General features: G+C 40.0%; 1 protein-coding gene across 1 annotated transcript in view; it reads left to right on the top strand.

The window, feature by feature from the left end:
* The window catches only part of LOC146864181 (sodium channel protein type 2 subunit alpha-like), an 869,020-nt gene that overhangs the window by 396,892 nt on the left and 455,749 nt on the right, over window positions 1–16,379 (top strand). Inside the window, exon 12 of the mRNA XM_085638959.1 lies at window positions 4,147–4,419. Within this exon, the coding sequence (XP_085495085.1) occupies window positions 4,147–4,419 (273 nt within the window). The remainder of the gene's footprint in view (window positions 1–4,146; window positions 4,420–16,379) is intronic.

A 16,379-nucleotide genomic window follows, 5' to 3' on the forward strand; every position in this document is an offset into this window, starting at 1 on the left:
CGGTACTCCAAGGTGGGTGCAACAATGGTCAACACATTGTTGTAAAGGCTGTGGCCATTCAAAAGAATCTATATTGCACATAGTATGTGTCCACCAATTTGTGTTAATATTATTTCCCAGAACGATCTGACACAATTTGAAGAGTTGGTGTACTTGGTTTGCAGTATTTTCAGGAGCTTATGAATTATTTTCAGGAGTATATTAATTATTTTTTCTCATGTTATTGTTTTGAATGCTCCACAAAATTTAAGCACTTTAGCAAATTTGCTCTAACTCATGAAATTTCAAATTTGTAGCAAATAGTGGCTGTAATGAGCTGTCTGTAACTGTCCAAGCACTTTAAAGTTACTTTGCACTATTTTGATGTCAAGCCGATTCTAGGTTCATCGCAATTAATGTTCTAGTATGGATTGTAACTGTTGAAGCACTTTACGTTATTTTGCACTAATTTCTTCATAATAATTGATAACGTTTGAGAAGTGAACCTTTATTGACTTAATGAATTTGAAAATCTCTCTTTTTATAGGCAAGTACCATATTTTTCTTTGTGGTTTGATCTTGATTGTGACTGACGTATTGTTGAGTGAAGTGTTGTAATTAATGTTTTGATATGTATTGTAATGTCTTTTATTAATCAGACAGTAAATCTAATTGCTGTGAATTCAAAACAAAATCATTTCTTAGAGATATTGTGAATGAGGACCCAAAGTATGCCATGAGTGCTTATTTTTCTGCAGGACTAGTAACGTACACATGGGTGGCTTGTCTGGATTGTCCTCCTTTTTGCTGCTCACGTTTTGTACGTTCAGGACCAAATTGTCAGCCTTGACACTAGGCTTATTGTAATTGGCGTCTGGGGCTTCTTCAGATATAATTTCTACTTTTTTTAAATATTATAACACACCCTGGAGAGGTGACCCCGTCTGCCACAGTTGCTGCACTCACATCTGAGTCCTGGACATCCCTTAAATGATGCCATGTGGTTTCTGTTAACACAGCTGTAGCAGGCACTTTTATTCTCATGCTGGTTTTATCTTGGATATCATTTGATTGTCTATGTTTTGCCCTACTGACATCACTGGCATGTTTCCTTTCAGTTTTCTCTATTCATTAATCTCTTTGACACATGAAACAGATTGTTCATAAGCCTTTGCTGTCTTTATGAGCTCTTCCAATGTGGGTTTCTTGGTACCCAGAGTCCTTCTTTTATTCATCTGCCCAGGGAGCAGATAATGAGTTGGTTTCCTAGTACTTCATCATTGAATGCTCCAATGCTTCATGTAGTAGACAGGCTCCTAAGAGCAGGTAGAGTATCAAAAGTGTCACCCTCCTTTTGTCACCTAGTGTAGAAGTGGTATCTTTGTAAATCGATGGTTATGGCAGGTTGGAGGTAATTTTCTAGTCTCAGCATTGCCTATTGTAGAAGAGGGGACCTAGCCATAACAGCCTCATTATCACAGCGCTGTTGGCACTGGTAGCAAGGTAGGGGTTGCTTGGGTGTTAGGCGTGTGGCTCATGGTCTCATGGCCGATATGTTCCTTCTGCCCACACTGGTCCGGCTGTAAGTGTGGTTGGGCAGATTAGGCACAGCCCGTTTTAAAGCACAGGCTCTGATTACAGGGACATCCTGTGAAATGTGCTGCATATAAAAAACAGCCAGTGTCAGCCAGTGTGTGTGGGACTCTTCAAGGATGGGGGTCTGAGGATATTTGCCCATTCTCCCTCCTCTTCTGATGCTGGTGAACATGCTCTATAAACCAGGGACTGTATCTCAATTTTATATGTTAGATGCATATAGTTCATATGAAGACGCCTGAACTGATAGATGCAATATTCAAGCACCAAAACTATGTTGATGAAAGAGAGAAGAAGGTTCCTTTGCTCAGTACTCCTGTTGTTTGTCTTATGGTAGGGGGACACCAGTAAAAGATTTTTAGCTCACCCTCAGACATTTTATTTTATGTCAGACAGTTTAACAAAGGGAGAATATAAATGTTGAAATAAGGGCCACAGCTTTGGCTAAGCTAGGGGACTAGGAAAATGTACAACCAGTGAAGAATTGTGCTATCAAATACCTTGCAGTGCTAGGTGTGGAACCCACTGATGAAGCATACCACGTTAGATAGATGAGGGGTCATCATCCTCTATGAGTACATAAATGTATGGTAATTGCAAAAGGGGGTTGGCTGTTTCTTCCAGGAGTTTTGTACTTCTTGTAATATGTCTGTTTACGTAAATCGTACAACTGTCCTTTAATGTCTTTCATTCCCTCTTTATTGTGTTAGATACCTGTGTTGTACCTGAATAAGTAAGATAATTGTGTGGTGTTCCTTATGCTACTGCCACTTGTCCTTAACTTATCTTTATATTAGGGAAGGTTGTGCTGCTACTTTCCATATTGTGCCTTTATTGTGTTATAGAGTCAGCTACACAAAAAAAAAACAATTTGTATTACCAATGCTTGAAGTGAGTGAAGGAGTAAACCCTCACAATATATTTGAGCAGAGATTACTTTTGGTTTAATATATGAAATGGACTAGATGGGTTTGGAATTGTTTGTAAACATGGCTGGCACGTGACTCCTTGTCAAGTATATCACTTTCATACAATTCTGGCATTTTAGACAACAGCACTTTGCATTGTGGGATTTTGAGTCCTTATTGAAAGTGTTAAAAGAAAAACTACAATTCCCCCAATACAACAAGCTGCTGGCTGAAAAGCCATGAAAGAGGCAAGTATCATACATTTATATTCACTGTGATGCACCAGACTTGAACATATGTTGCAGGGGCTTCCCAGCATGGGCCACCAATGGAAGGGAGATCCAGAGGAGGAGCATGTAGCGTGGGGAGGATGTAGAGGTGAGCTGAACACCAGTACAATGCATGGGAGGAAGAAATGGAGATAAGGAGGCAGGGTCTATGAGTGAAAGCAGGTAAGGAAGAAGGCAGAGAGAATAGCAAAGTTGGAGAAGGAGGGTGTGTTAAAGTTGGAGTGGGTAGTGCTCCAAAAGGATAGAGATACTGAGTGGAGATTCAAGAATAGAATATTCCCATTGAGCTTTCTATAAGTGAAATGCCATTGAAACCTAAAAAAGAAAAGCATAGTTCCCTGACTTTACTGGGTGAAGCAAGGATACCACTCAGTCAATCAAAACACTCTGGGGCATATGTAGAAGCCCCTATTACCACCACAGCATTACTTTTCCCAATGTTGTAGTGGCGATAGGGGCTGCTCCATATCTACAAGGCAGCGTTAAGCCACTTAACGTGGCTTAACGCTGCTTGTAGATAAGGCACCCTTTCACGCTATGGTTATAGTGAAAGGGGCGTGCAGTGGGTGTTGTGGTGGGCGTTCCACCGCAACATCCATTGTATGTGATGCCGCCGCCTATGTACAAGGGTGGCGCACATAGGAGGCAGCGCCAAAATTAAGACCAGGAAAATCCTGGTCTTAAGTTGGTGAAATGAGGAGAAATGCATTATTTCTCCTTGTTTTTGTTTTTTCCATGTGTGCTCCATTGTGCCATGGTTTATTTATGTACAAGAAGGTGTCCCTTCCTGTACATAAACACACATGAAGCAGCACACATAAAAGTTACAAAATGGCATTTAAGAATTGTTTATGTGCAGGAAGGGACACCTTCCTACACATAACCAATCCTCCTCTGCATACAGACACCCTTGCACTGTGGTGCAAGGGTGCCTGCGTTGGCGCTAAGTTGTTAAACTATGGGATTCCATAGAGAAAGGTTTCACAAAAGTCCCAAAAATAACACTGCGTACCTTGCACAGCAAAGAAGCAATTATTGAGTGAAATTAGGAGCAAAACTCATTTAGTAAATCACGTAGCTATGGCACCTTCCTTAACCAGCTTCACCAAAGGTAGGAATTACATTTTCTCCTATTGTACAATCAAGGCTTACAACAGCTTCTTATTTTCCTAACTTATAACAGAGACACAGTTGCACTGACATAGTTGAACTCCCCAAAAATATTATTGTTCCACCTTACTGTATTTTCTCTGTGAGTCACTACTAATCACTGCTTTTACTTACCAGATTAATAAATCAAGACTCTTTTAGTTTCTTTTTAAAAAAATCTTATGCATGCAATCCTAATATTTTTTTTTTCTTTTTTCCATTAGCTTGTTGTAAATTCCTTGATATCATCAATTCCATCAATTTCCAATGTAATGCTTGTATGCCTTATTTTTTGGCTTATTTTTGGCATTGTTGGTGTTCAGCTGTTTGGTGGAAAATTCTTTGCATGTTTTGATAAGAATGGAATCCGCCTTCCCATAACGATTGTGAATAACCGTACAGATTGTGAAGCAAATGCTAACAATGGATATTCTTGGAGGAATTCAGAAATGGGCTTTGACAATATACTTTTCGCATATGTATCACTCTTTCAGGTGGTAAGTATAATTGTGCTAGTTTTCAGCTTCCCAAATGTAATGTATAGTTAATATTATTGCTGGGGTAAAAAATAAATATTGTTATGGAGGAAATCATGAATGATGTGCGGCAGTTTACTAAGCACATGTAGTAAAAGTGTGTTAATTGTTCTTTTATTGTGCAAACATGCACTACACATCTCTACACATCAAATGTTTAATAATATACCTATTTTTTTCTGTTTACGTTCTCTCACACATGCACAGGTGAATATGTATATTGGTGGCTATTTATAATAAACCAATAGAAGTATTACTAAGTCACAACTTTGTACTTCAATGTCTCTTGTAACACTATTATAAAGCCATACATGTCTAAATCTGTTTGGTGAATACAATATAACTGAACCTTTACAGCTGCTCTTAAGATTGTAGAATGTCAAAGTTGTATAGGTAGAGTTAATTATGCATATAATATCATTTTATTTAACCTTGTAACCACAGTTTGACTGTTGATTGTATCACCGAAGGGAGTGGACCACTTCCACACTTGCTTTTTGTACCCTGTAAAAGCATGCAGCGAAAATTCAAATAAAAAACAAATGTGCTTACGAAAAAAATCCAAATACATCAATATTACAAAATTCCTATGACACCATGTACAGGAGCTATCAGCCCCAAAATAAAAACAATTTACTACGTTTCACCCGGGGACTCTGGCAGCCTAAAAGCAGTCACAGTATCTGGGTTAATCTCTGGAGTGGCTAGGTGAATCAGACTTCTATTCCAAATTTGTCTGACCTTCAGTGTCCCTCATGTGATAACTGGTAACTCTACACCTGTTGCGCTACTGGGTATCCCAGTATTTGTTACTGTAGTTGCATGGAGTTACTACTACCAAATCCAAGACACTTGTACTAAGCCCCTTTAAGGTGTTGATTGCTGCCCAAAACAAACTCCTCTTATAAGGCTCAGTAAATTTGGAAACCCATTAGCAAATGTTATTGCTGTGCTGATCCATCACTGCTAACTATGAAAAACGTCCATGCAGGTATTGTGTTTATACAAGCAACGTATCATAAGACATGGTGCTGTGAGTGCAGTATCTCAGTGAAGAGCCTATCATTACAGAGCCACTTCACCTCCTTTCTGTTTTTGATGCCATATTTTTTGCCTTAAAACTTCCCATTGCCCCCTCCTTTTTTAACATCTGCCCAAGATCCATTTTGTGCACACTGAAGCACCAGGCATCAAAGATGTGTTGATGGGTATGCCCCCTCCAGATGAATCCTTAAGTTCGCCTACTTGCCGTTACCGAGTCCTGAAGGGGTACTGATTGAAGTGTGGCCATTATTCCCACCTTCTACGACTTATCCATATTCTTTTCCTGGCTTTCTTGGTTTTCTATTTTCTTTGTCTTCTCACATGGCTTTATGAACTTGCTACTCCCGCTGCTCACGACACTGCATCTACAGAGCTAGGCTGACTTATTATTGCCTACCCTTGATGTACACACCCTGTCTGTCTGGGGAGTTGCTAGCAGATCTAGGTACCAATGATGATTGATGTTTGATATGTTTCTTTTCTTTATGATATGTCAATAAAACGATTCAAACACAAAGATGTGTTGGTAGACCACAGGAGGAACATCCACTTTCAAAACTAACAGAGAAATGGTTATGCTTTTGACTTTGATCTTATCAAGATCTACAATGTAGGAGAGGATCAGGAACATAAATGTTTTTAATTATCACTTCCACAGAGCCACAGCCAGCCCGCAAAGCTATGGGAGGTGGGCATCTTCTTGCTTCCTAATGTCAAGAGGGTTGAGGTGATCTAAGTACTGGTCAAGAAAGCTTGAACACCTAGAATGTTCCTTTGTATCCAGCATGTTTTTGCCAGGAATATCTCTGATCTGTCCTAGAAGGCCAGTCATACCCTAACCTATCCTTGGAAAGAATAGTGGTGACTAGGACCTATGGATAGGCAAGGTCGGAACAGAACTATTTTTGCCCAGTTGTTTCCAGTGCTCTATCTGATGGAGGTTCAGGAAGTTCTTATAGTGCTTTGGTATGGCTATCACCCCTGTGCAGAGGCTTGTATTGCCAGGGTCTCTGACTCTAAGGGTGTCACAGTCTTGGTGGTCAGAAAATTAAACACAGCCTGGATAATAGATATCAACCTCTCTAGAGAGAGGGAATAACTTAAAGGCACATGCATCAAAAAAAAACCTGGTCGCAAAGGGGCAGATTCTCAGAATCTGCCCCTTTGCGACCGGTATTTTTGCATTTGGGATACAACATCCCAAATACAAAAGTCGTAATTTAAGTAATCTCGAAATTGCGATTACATTAAATTGCAATTACATTTAAGGAATCCCAAATTGAGATTCCTTAAATGCAATGCATTAAAGTAAAAAAATTAGCGATTTCGCTAATAGGGTGCGCAAAATACCATGAAGTTGAACTTCATGGTAATTTGTAAAATCTTTGAAAAAAACACTTTTGTGCCTTTTTCAAAGTTTCATGTTGCCCACACACATGCCCTTGCACCCTGAAATTGCATGCGCAATTTGCGAGTACCTACTGGTACTCGCAAATTACGCTTGCAATTTCCCATTGATTTCTACGGGCCTGTAGGCCCATAGGAATTAATGGGAAGCTATTCCTTATTTGCAAGTCACAAATAAGGAATGTGTAGGAATCGCTATTATTATAGCGATTCCTACATGCATAGGATTTTGCGAGTCCTTAATTGCGAATCCTTAATATTCGCTATTAAGCACTCGCAAAATCCTAGCTTGATGCATGTGCCAGTTAGATGTTTATTTTCTGGAATTGTCCATATGAACTGAATCCTTTTGACTAGATCCAGGTAAGACAGAAAGAGAGAATAAGGATCTTTAGTCTAACTTTGTTCCATTAACAGTGATCTCTGTAAGGGTAACAGTGGACTTTATGCTGTTTCATGAAGGCTGTAGAGGATCTTTTTCATGGTCCAGTGGTGCCACTGAGTCCAAATGGGATCATTCTATACTGTTATTATTGATTTGCCACCATTAACTATTGTTTCTACCTGTGCTCCTTCAGGACAGGCACATGAAAGTAAGTCCTTTATGCAATGATTAGCCTATGCAGCTGCCAGAACCTGAGCCAAGTTCATTGCTATTAGAGTCTAAAGGAGTATTTACATGTTCAAATTATAAAGGCCTATGATGGGAAGAACCATACTTCCCTTTCTTTCAGAATTAAGTAACACAAATTTGTTTCCCATCCAAAACCGCAATGACAAAGTAGGCCAGCGATTTATAAGGGACCTTGAACATCTAGGCATGCGTACATTAAACGGGATTAAAAAACAGGATAAACCGGCCACCTGTACGTATATTGGCCCCCGTTCAAGTTCAGTCCTGACTACACAATAGTAACCCTTCCTCTTCTAGGGCAAATAAATAGTTTTCAAATCAAATGCTCCATCGATAGTGAACATTCGGCTCAGCATATCAAACTTAAAATAACATCTTTTAAACACCCAGAAGCTCCAGTAATAGAGGGGGATATATCAACAATCAATCTGAAGCGTCTGAGGTGGACATGTACCACAGTACCGCAATTAGCTTTAAAAGCTAAAAATCTAATGACAATCCTTGAGTCAGACAAAATGACTATAGAAACATGGACCACTTTTTTTGCAAGCCTACCCGATGCAGGAGCGTCCACTAAACAGACAAATAAAAGCCGTGCAGATAACAACAGTCATCTCAGTCAAACATCACGAAGCTTAAGAAAGCTCCTGAGAAAGGCACTTAGAAAGGCTCAACAGCATAGTCCACGGTCTAAAGTTTGGGAGGAGGTAAGTCTTTTAAAGATAAAATATAAAAAACAAATTTGGATCGATAAAAAAACTGAAGAAAACAACTTCTGGACAAAATTATTACATAATGCAAAGAAATCTGACACTAGAGCTTTCTGGGGGCAGGTGAATTCTATGAACAGAACCTCCAAAATCATAAATATGACCTGCGTCGCCGAGCAAGCATGGGTACAGCACTTAATACCACATTTTCGATAAACAATTTGGATCAGCCGCCCTCCGTTGCAATTACTACACATGAATAGCAAAAAGAAGATACATCACAATCTACTTTCGCCCATTCTGAAGTAGAAATTTTACAAATCATAAGAAAAAGTCGGCTTGATAGTGCACCAGTTCCGAACGGTGTGCCACAGGCAATCTACAAACAAGATCCTAATTACTGGGCAAGTAATGTCTGTAGTCTGTTCTAGTTGATCGGCACTACCAGTCGTATCCCAGAAAGCTGGAGAGGCACGATTATTAATCCGATATATAAGGGCGGGGAGCGCACGGATCCAGCAAATTATCGCCTGATTGCAGAGGCCAAATATTATGCATCTCTGATCTTAACCGATTAGATAAATTGGTCCGATGAAAATTAAAAAATCCAGATAAACCAGTCCGGCTTTCGACGTGGCACGGGTACAATTGCAAATGTCCTAGCAATGGGGCTAATCGCTGATAAAAGTCTACGACGGCGACAGGCACTACATCTATGCTTCGTGGACTTCAAGGCGGCCTTTGACCATGTTAGCCGACATACATTATGGGCTAAACTGAAGCACCAGGTCCTACCAGACTCAATTTTAAATCCAATTATGGATCTCTACACCGATACCTGGATGCAGGTCCAAATCGCCGATGGCCAGAGGCTCACAAGGAAGATCCATACCAACCAAGGGCTAAAACAAGGTTGTGTCTTGGCCCCGCATTTGTTTAATTTATTGATGGCCGATCTAACATCAAGGCTAGACGGGGTTAATTCACACCCACCACGGCTGGGCATACTGCCCTTAACACACCTGTCCAACGCAGATGACGTTGTACTTCTAGCCAGACGAGAATCGGACTGCAACGATCAACCCATGAGTTAGCTGATTTCGCTAAAACAAACCTGATGGAAATAAATATTAAAAAAAACAAGGTCATGATTATAGCACATTGTCTGCCTAAACAGCCGAAATTTGTAATCGACAACACAAAGTTGGAAGTAGTCGATAGCTACAAATACTTGGGGATATACTTGGACCGAAGGTTTTCATTTGCCACGCATTACGAAACAATTCAAAAAAAGGGAACCGCTTTACTGTTTGCATTCTGCAGTATATCAAAACAGTTAAAAGGCCCATTGTTTACTCCACTGCTTGCAGTCATCAAAGCAAAACTACTACCAACTATTGCCTATGGAAGCGTGGTCCATCATGGAAACAGTACACCAATTCTAGATAAAATTCAAACACGAGCGCACAAAAGAGTATTTCGCTTGCCATGTGATGCCTCACCAGCTCAGGTATGTCTAGAGTTCGGATTACAACACCAAACACTCTACAAAAGGTACGAAAATATGGCTAAATCGTGACCTAGAAATCAACTCGGCACTCTGGGAAGCCTTGCAAAACGACCAAAAATCACAGTACGCAAAGTCCCTAAATGCTTCTTTGAAAATAACCAAGATGGCTGATCTCTGGCAACAGAAACTACCCCTGACATCATTCCAGCTGATTATGAAAAAAGCGGCAAAATCGCATTCACTAATTAAAGACAAAGCAACCTTAAGTCGACGCGCGCACGCATGGATGGTTTTACAATCCTACATGAGGTTTGAGCCAGCGGCATACCTGGGCCTTGCTTTCCCCCCTTATCTAAAAAACAAGTACCTGGAGCTGCGCATGGGGAAATTGCCTTCCAATGCTGATCAACCTACCTGGAGGACCCCCGGCCCAAAAGATTATAACCTATGTGGAGTATTAGTACAGGATTTTATACATTTAATATGCATTTGCCCGGTGTTAGGATGCCACCACCGAGATTTGCTTAGGAGGAAGTTCAATGAAAGTGGTATCCGCACCTGCAGATCAGCAATACTAAAAAGCCTGGACTCAAAGGACCCACAAAAAATTTGTCAGCTAATTAAATTTTTATCCTATTTTGAGAATTTAACAAAAGAATAATATAGGTTACAGCCATAATTCACCAATTCCTCGTTGTTTAAATATTTTTTTTTTTAAAAGGAAAGAAAATTCACACTTTTTGTAAATTGAAATAAAATCTTAAATGCGGTACTAATTGTTTATATTTATTCTATTATAGCATGTGAAGGAAATATATTTTTATGTTTTGGTATATTGTAATGGTTTTAAATAACTATACAATAAAGAATTTCTTCTTCTTCTTCATACTTCCCTTTCTTTCAGAATTAAGTAACACAAATAGTATCCCCGTCCACTTTCTGGTAGTGGAGCTAGCTTATTTGTTTCTGAAAGTGGAAGCATCTTTACATCCTGCAGAAGTAATTGGGGGGCATATTGGTGCAGTGAAAGCCTGCATAGTGTTTGCCATATAGACTACAGAGTAGTGTCATTTATGTTTGTAGTTTTGTTGTATTATATTTTATTGCTGAGTTTCAATGAAATATTTACAATGCAAAACAAAATAGCCAGGACATACTTAGCCCTCCTTTAAACAGAAGTAAAAAAACTGTTAGTCTCTTACTGATCAAATGGTCTAGTACTACTGTAAACTCAGCTTTATCATATGTGTTTAAAATAGACGATAGCCAGGGAATGAGGCTAGTGCCTAAAAAGATGGCTGCCAGAGCCAGGAGCTCTGCAACTATGAGAGACAATCTGCACGCACCCAACCTTTGCAAGCATTGGTTTTGGACCAAAACTAACTCAGAGTTTTACTAGACTGAAAAATTACCAAACATACAGAATTTACCTGTGTGTGCAGTTGTAATGCATATAGTCAGAATCTGAGAACTTCAGACTGCCAGTTCCACTCAAGATGTTGCTTATAAGTAAATATCCCTGCAATCCCAATTAATTACATTTTGTGAATCTTTCCATCAGAGACTATGATCTGACTCTGAATTCTACACTTCTGCCAGTCTCATTGACTGTCCCTGACTTACCACTGTGGTTTAGCACTTTGGACTGCAAAGGTAAGCAGCGTTTACACACTGGAAGTACAGTGGGCTCAAAATGGCACCAAATACAGAAAAAGAGTTTGCTTTGAAAGGACACCTGTCTACTGTGAGTGGTTAGTCACTGATATTGATCACCACCTTGAATTGTATTGCTTTGTGTCGCTTTGAGTTAGCTCAGAGAGAAAATCCCTTCTCTTTCCTACAGTGTTGTTCAGATTTGCTGGGTTTGTGATGCACATTGATAGCTGCAGAAGACTTGAAAACTAGAGTGGAGTTGGGAGAAAAGAGCAGGCACCACAAGATATGCAGGAAATGGACAGAGGGTGAAATCAAATGGCTTCTGCCTCTAGTTCAAGCTTGAACACCAACTTCTAGCCTCACACTGTCCCGCCTTATTCTACTCATTTTGCTGAATCTACCCATCAAATTAGTTGAGAATTTATATGTGAAAGAAGTGAAACATACACAGTTCTGCTTAGTGATTTAGAATAAGGAATTAATAAAAACTCACAAACATGTAATAAATGTGGTAAAATGCACAAATGATCTGATACACTACATGAAAATTCTCTGAGATGCACATATCTAGTAGCATTCTGGAGAAGTGAAATGAGGATACCTGAACAATATTAATGGCTGTCAAAATGAAAATGAACAAAAGGCAACCAGGGCAACAATAGTGTGTATCTAGGTGGGAGCAACAAAACGACAAATGCTTTTTTTACTTGCCTTTTACCTGTTAACCAAAAATGTCCTATAAATATCAACAGTTCATCATTAATTTAGCTGCCATCTAAAGATACAAACACCGCAGGGATCCACATTGTCTACCTAACATGGCTGACTCAAAAGAAAAAGTTCATGATTATCATAAAGAAACAAAAGAACAGTGAACAGGTCAGAAGAGAATCATGTCAGAACTTCTGATCCAAGAAGGTAAATCAGACTCCAATGTAAATATGAACTTGATCCTATATTTCATAACTACATTGCATTACCTGGCCAAAAGCACAAGAACACACACCGACCTCCCAAAATCACAGATACTAGTCCTAGGGATAGACAAGGAATTAGGTGATGAAAAAAGGATTACAGAAACAAATGATAATGTTAAAAAATGTATTCCCTTGTAAGAGAATTTAGTGACCTGGAGGATAGAATATAAGAGTGAGCTTGGACATTATTGGGCTCCTAGAAGACACCGAAAAAAAATGCAAACACCTAGGCAACTTTCTTAGACCCTTGGATCCCATAAGTCACGGGGATAACCTTTACTAAGGACTTCAAGAACAAAAGGACACACAGTATGACCCAAACTACACACCCCAGACCTATGATCTTCAATGCTTTATGCTACCCATACATTGAACAGATTTTGGAACTAATGAGGAAAATTAAAATGATTGTGTGGAAGGAAGCAAAAATTGGAATTACTCAAAATATAATGTGTCACAAAAGAAAGACTATCTGGATTGATGGGGAAATCATAGATCATTTAACATCCCCTTAACACTTCTGGGGCCATTTAAAATAAAATTTACCCACAGAGAGAAGACAATCAGTTTCAATGCGTCTACAGGCTTGGAATCAGCTATAGGCTGCCCCATTTCACCTCTGGCAGGACCTTGGTGGAGCATGGGGTCCCTCAGGGATCGGCCATTAGTCCTATCCTATTTAATATCTACTTGCAGCCACTGATTCCTATCATCAAGTCGCATGGGATTGACTTGGTCAACTATGCTGACGACACCCAATTGGTGTTTTCTCTGGAGGGTAGAGGGGCACTGACTGTGGACAGCTTTCAGAAATGTATGCGCCAGATTTCAGAATGGCTAAGGGATAACTCCCTGCAATTTAATGGAGGAAAGACAGAGGTGATCTACTGTCCCTCGGTGGGAGTACGGGACATGCCGTTTGACCTCAGATTGTCCCCAGAGGTGGAGTCCATCGCCCCTGTGACAACGGTACGAAATCTGGGGGTCATGTTTGACGACAATCTTCAAATGGCTTCACAAGCCAAAAAAACTATTGGTGTGTGCTTTGCTCTTTTGAGGGCTCTACGACAGATTTTGCCTCTTTTGCCTATGGGGGACAGACCGATGGTTGTACGCAGTACTATTTTGAGTAGGCTGTACTACTGCAATTCTCTATATTTGGGAGCTCCTCTTTACATCTATCAGAGCCTGCAGAGGGTCCAGTCTATTGCAGCAAAATTAGCACTGAACAGGAAGCGCTGTTCTTCAACCACGTTAGCGCTACAAGAGCTCCACTGGCTTCCCATAAAAGAGAGAGTCATGTTTAAGTCCCTATGCATCGCGTTTAGAGCGGTGCATGGCCTTGGCCCAATCTCTCTGCAAGAGAGACTGTTTTGGTATAAGCCTCAAAGAACCCTACGATCCTCGCAGGCCTCGCTGCTAAGTACTGGCAGAGTTAAGAAGGCCAGGATGGGGGGCAGGGCTTTTAGTACAGTGGCATCGCGCTGCTGGAATGACCTCCCTCTGAATATCAGACAAGCCAACTCTCTGATGGATTTCAGGCGGAGTCTTAAAACCTTTCCCAGGGAGGGGTCTATGACCTCCTAATCCTGCACTTTTGGCCGGCCTCTTCTTCTGCTGTCTCTTTTTTCTTGTTTCTGTAGGAGGCGGACACTGGATTGGTTAAAGTTTTTTTCTTCCATCTTAGTCCTAGCGCCAAGATACCCGTAGGGTGATAGATGCGCTATACAAGAACACTCTACAATACAATACAATACAAGGCACGCTATCCCACTCTGGAATTGAGTTTCATGCAATGATCTGATGTCGCTAACTTGTGGCTCTTACTGAAAGGGTCATACCAGTTCATGTTCTGATACATCCCAACCAACTTATGCCACTATTTTAATACCTACCTAGCCATGTGCTTGACTTCATCTGTTAGCAATCCTCTGTAGAATATATACTGGCAAATGTAGTCTATCTTCCACATGCTACCATCTCCAGACTATCTTTTGTAGGCCTCTTATATCATATTTCTTCTCTACAGATGAGCACTAACATTTTGTTCCCTACCCACATGGTTGGTTCATGCCACACTGTCTCCAGTCTTACAACATGACTGGGTGCAGTACTGTAAGTAATTGACTTGTCATTATGCTTAACACATAATCCTAACCATAAAGAGCACTGAAATTTATCATCCTTTCAACTTAAATGCTTCTCTAAAACACATACAAAGAATAAATGTGCTACCAACCGCCCTTTACACACACACTTCCTGTACACAATTCAGAGACACCAACTTAAACCATACTGCCAAATGACATGAGGTTACTGGCAAATCCTCCTGGTATTCACATTAATTAGATTACCAATAATGAATCACGAAAAATATTATTTGTGTTTTCTAATTCTATTGGTCTTTCATTAAATCTGAGGAAGATTTTCCCTTCAGCTAATCAATTAAATGGAATTACTACACCAACTCTATTGCCGCGCACACCTTTTGGCCCACTGGGTAATAGATATAAATTTGAAAATTATTCCATTACGCCACTTCAAATAATTATGTGCTGTTCGCTGTAAAAATGATGATAAATGGTGCACTTCACAGTCATTTGAGGTAAAAATATACAGGAAACACACAGGAACAACGGAAAGTGAGTGACTGTTGTTTGCAGTGCACTTTGTTAAATGTATCCTCATGCCAAAAATTGATATGAGGATGCATTTCAGACTAAAATATAGCACAAAATGACAGATTTGCTTTTCACATAAGTAAATGTAATTTTGCTGTAATATACCCTTAAAGACTGCTGTAGTGGGCTATACCGGCCATTAGAGACCCGCTCAAGCGTTAAAGGCCCGAGCCGAAGGCTCTAGAGGGCCGAATGTTCTAACACATAAAACTAAGGCCCTCGTAGTCCGAGGGGGTTTAAATCCCCTTGGGCTCTGAGAGACCTTTGTAAAACAACATTGCAATGTTGCTTTGCTGGCTTTTGGAAGCTTGGAGCACTCCATTGCATTCAATAGAGAGCTCCACATTCCAATGTTCTAATATAAATTTTTCAATGCTGCTTCAGCTTTTTAAAGATTAATATTCAAGTTAGTTCTTCCATATAAATTCAGAGTTGTCTGACTTTGGCCACCAAGGCTCTTTCTGCTCATTGCCAGAATCTTTAGGGGGAGTGATACAGGGGAGGGAAGGAGACAGATTTTTCATACTCCATTCGCTTTCTTGCATTTTGTCTCCTTACCTTTACTCTTTTTATCATCTCAATACTAACACTCTGGAATCCTGGTCATCACCACAGTCCGGTACAGATCTACAGGGTGGGCCCGCTAGACTTGCACTCAGTACTGCCTATGCTCCACTAATATTTTACCAATTTGATGGCAGATGATGCATTGAATATACTGTCTCTATATTCCAGGAGCCTCAATCATTCAGTGGAAAGGAAAGAGATAACAGAATACTGTCACAAGCTGAAATGAGATATTATTCTAATGCAGCAGAACAGTATTAGGAACAAATAAGCTCTTGGCATCAAGAGCCTATGGAATTAGGATTCTACTTCCCAGACTGTGACCATATAGCCTATAGGTGTCACTTATGAGTCTATCTATTACATATCCAGTTTGTGTAGGTTGTATTAATATTGTGAAGGTATTACATACATACCCCAGACCTGGGGTTCACAAATGACCCTCTGTGATTGCAACTTTGCAGCAAAAAAAAAACAAATTACCTAAACTTGACTTTTATTCATTCCCTAATCTCAAAGTTGGCCTGAGTAACTTAAACAAACAACATGTTGCCAAACTTCTCTTTTGGCTTCCCACATTTTCAATGCAGTGACACACAGCAACACCTGCTCTAAACTGAAATCCCAATCTTTAGTTGACAATGCCTTGGACAAAATATTGACATTTTAAAATATATTTGCTGCTAGCCTACTGTAAATTCTTGGGGGACTCGCCTGTCCAAACTTGCTGGTATA

The sequence above is a fragment of the Triturus cristatus genome, chromosome 2_1, assembly GCF_964204655.1.
Source record: "Triturus cristatus chromosome 2_1, aTriCri1.1, whole genome shotgun sequence".
Taxonomy (NCBI): Eukaryota; Metazoa; Chordata; class Amphibia; order Caudata; family Salamandridae; genus Triturus; species Triturus cristatus.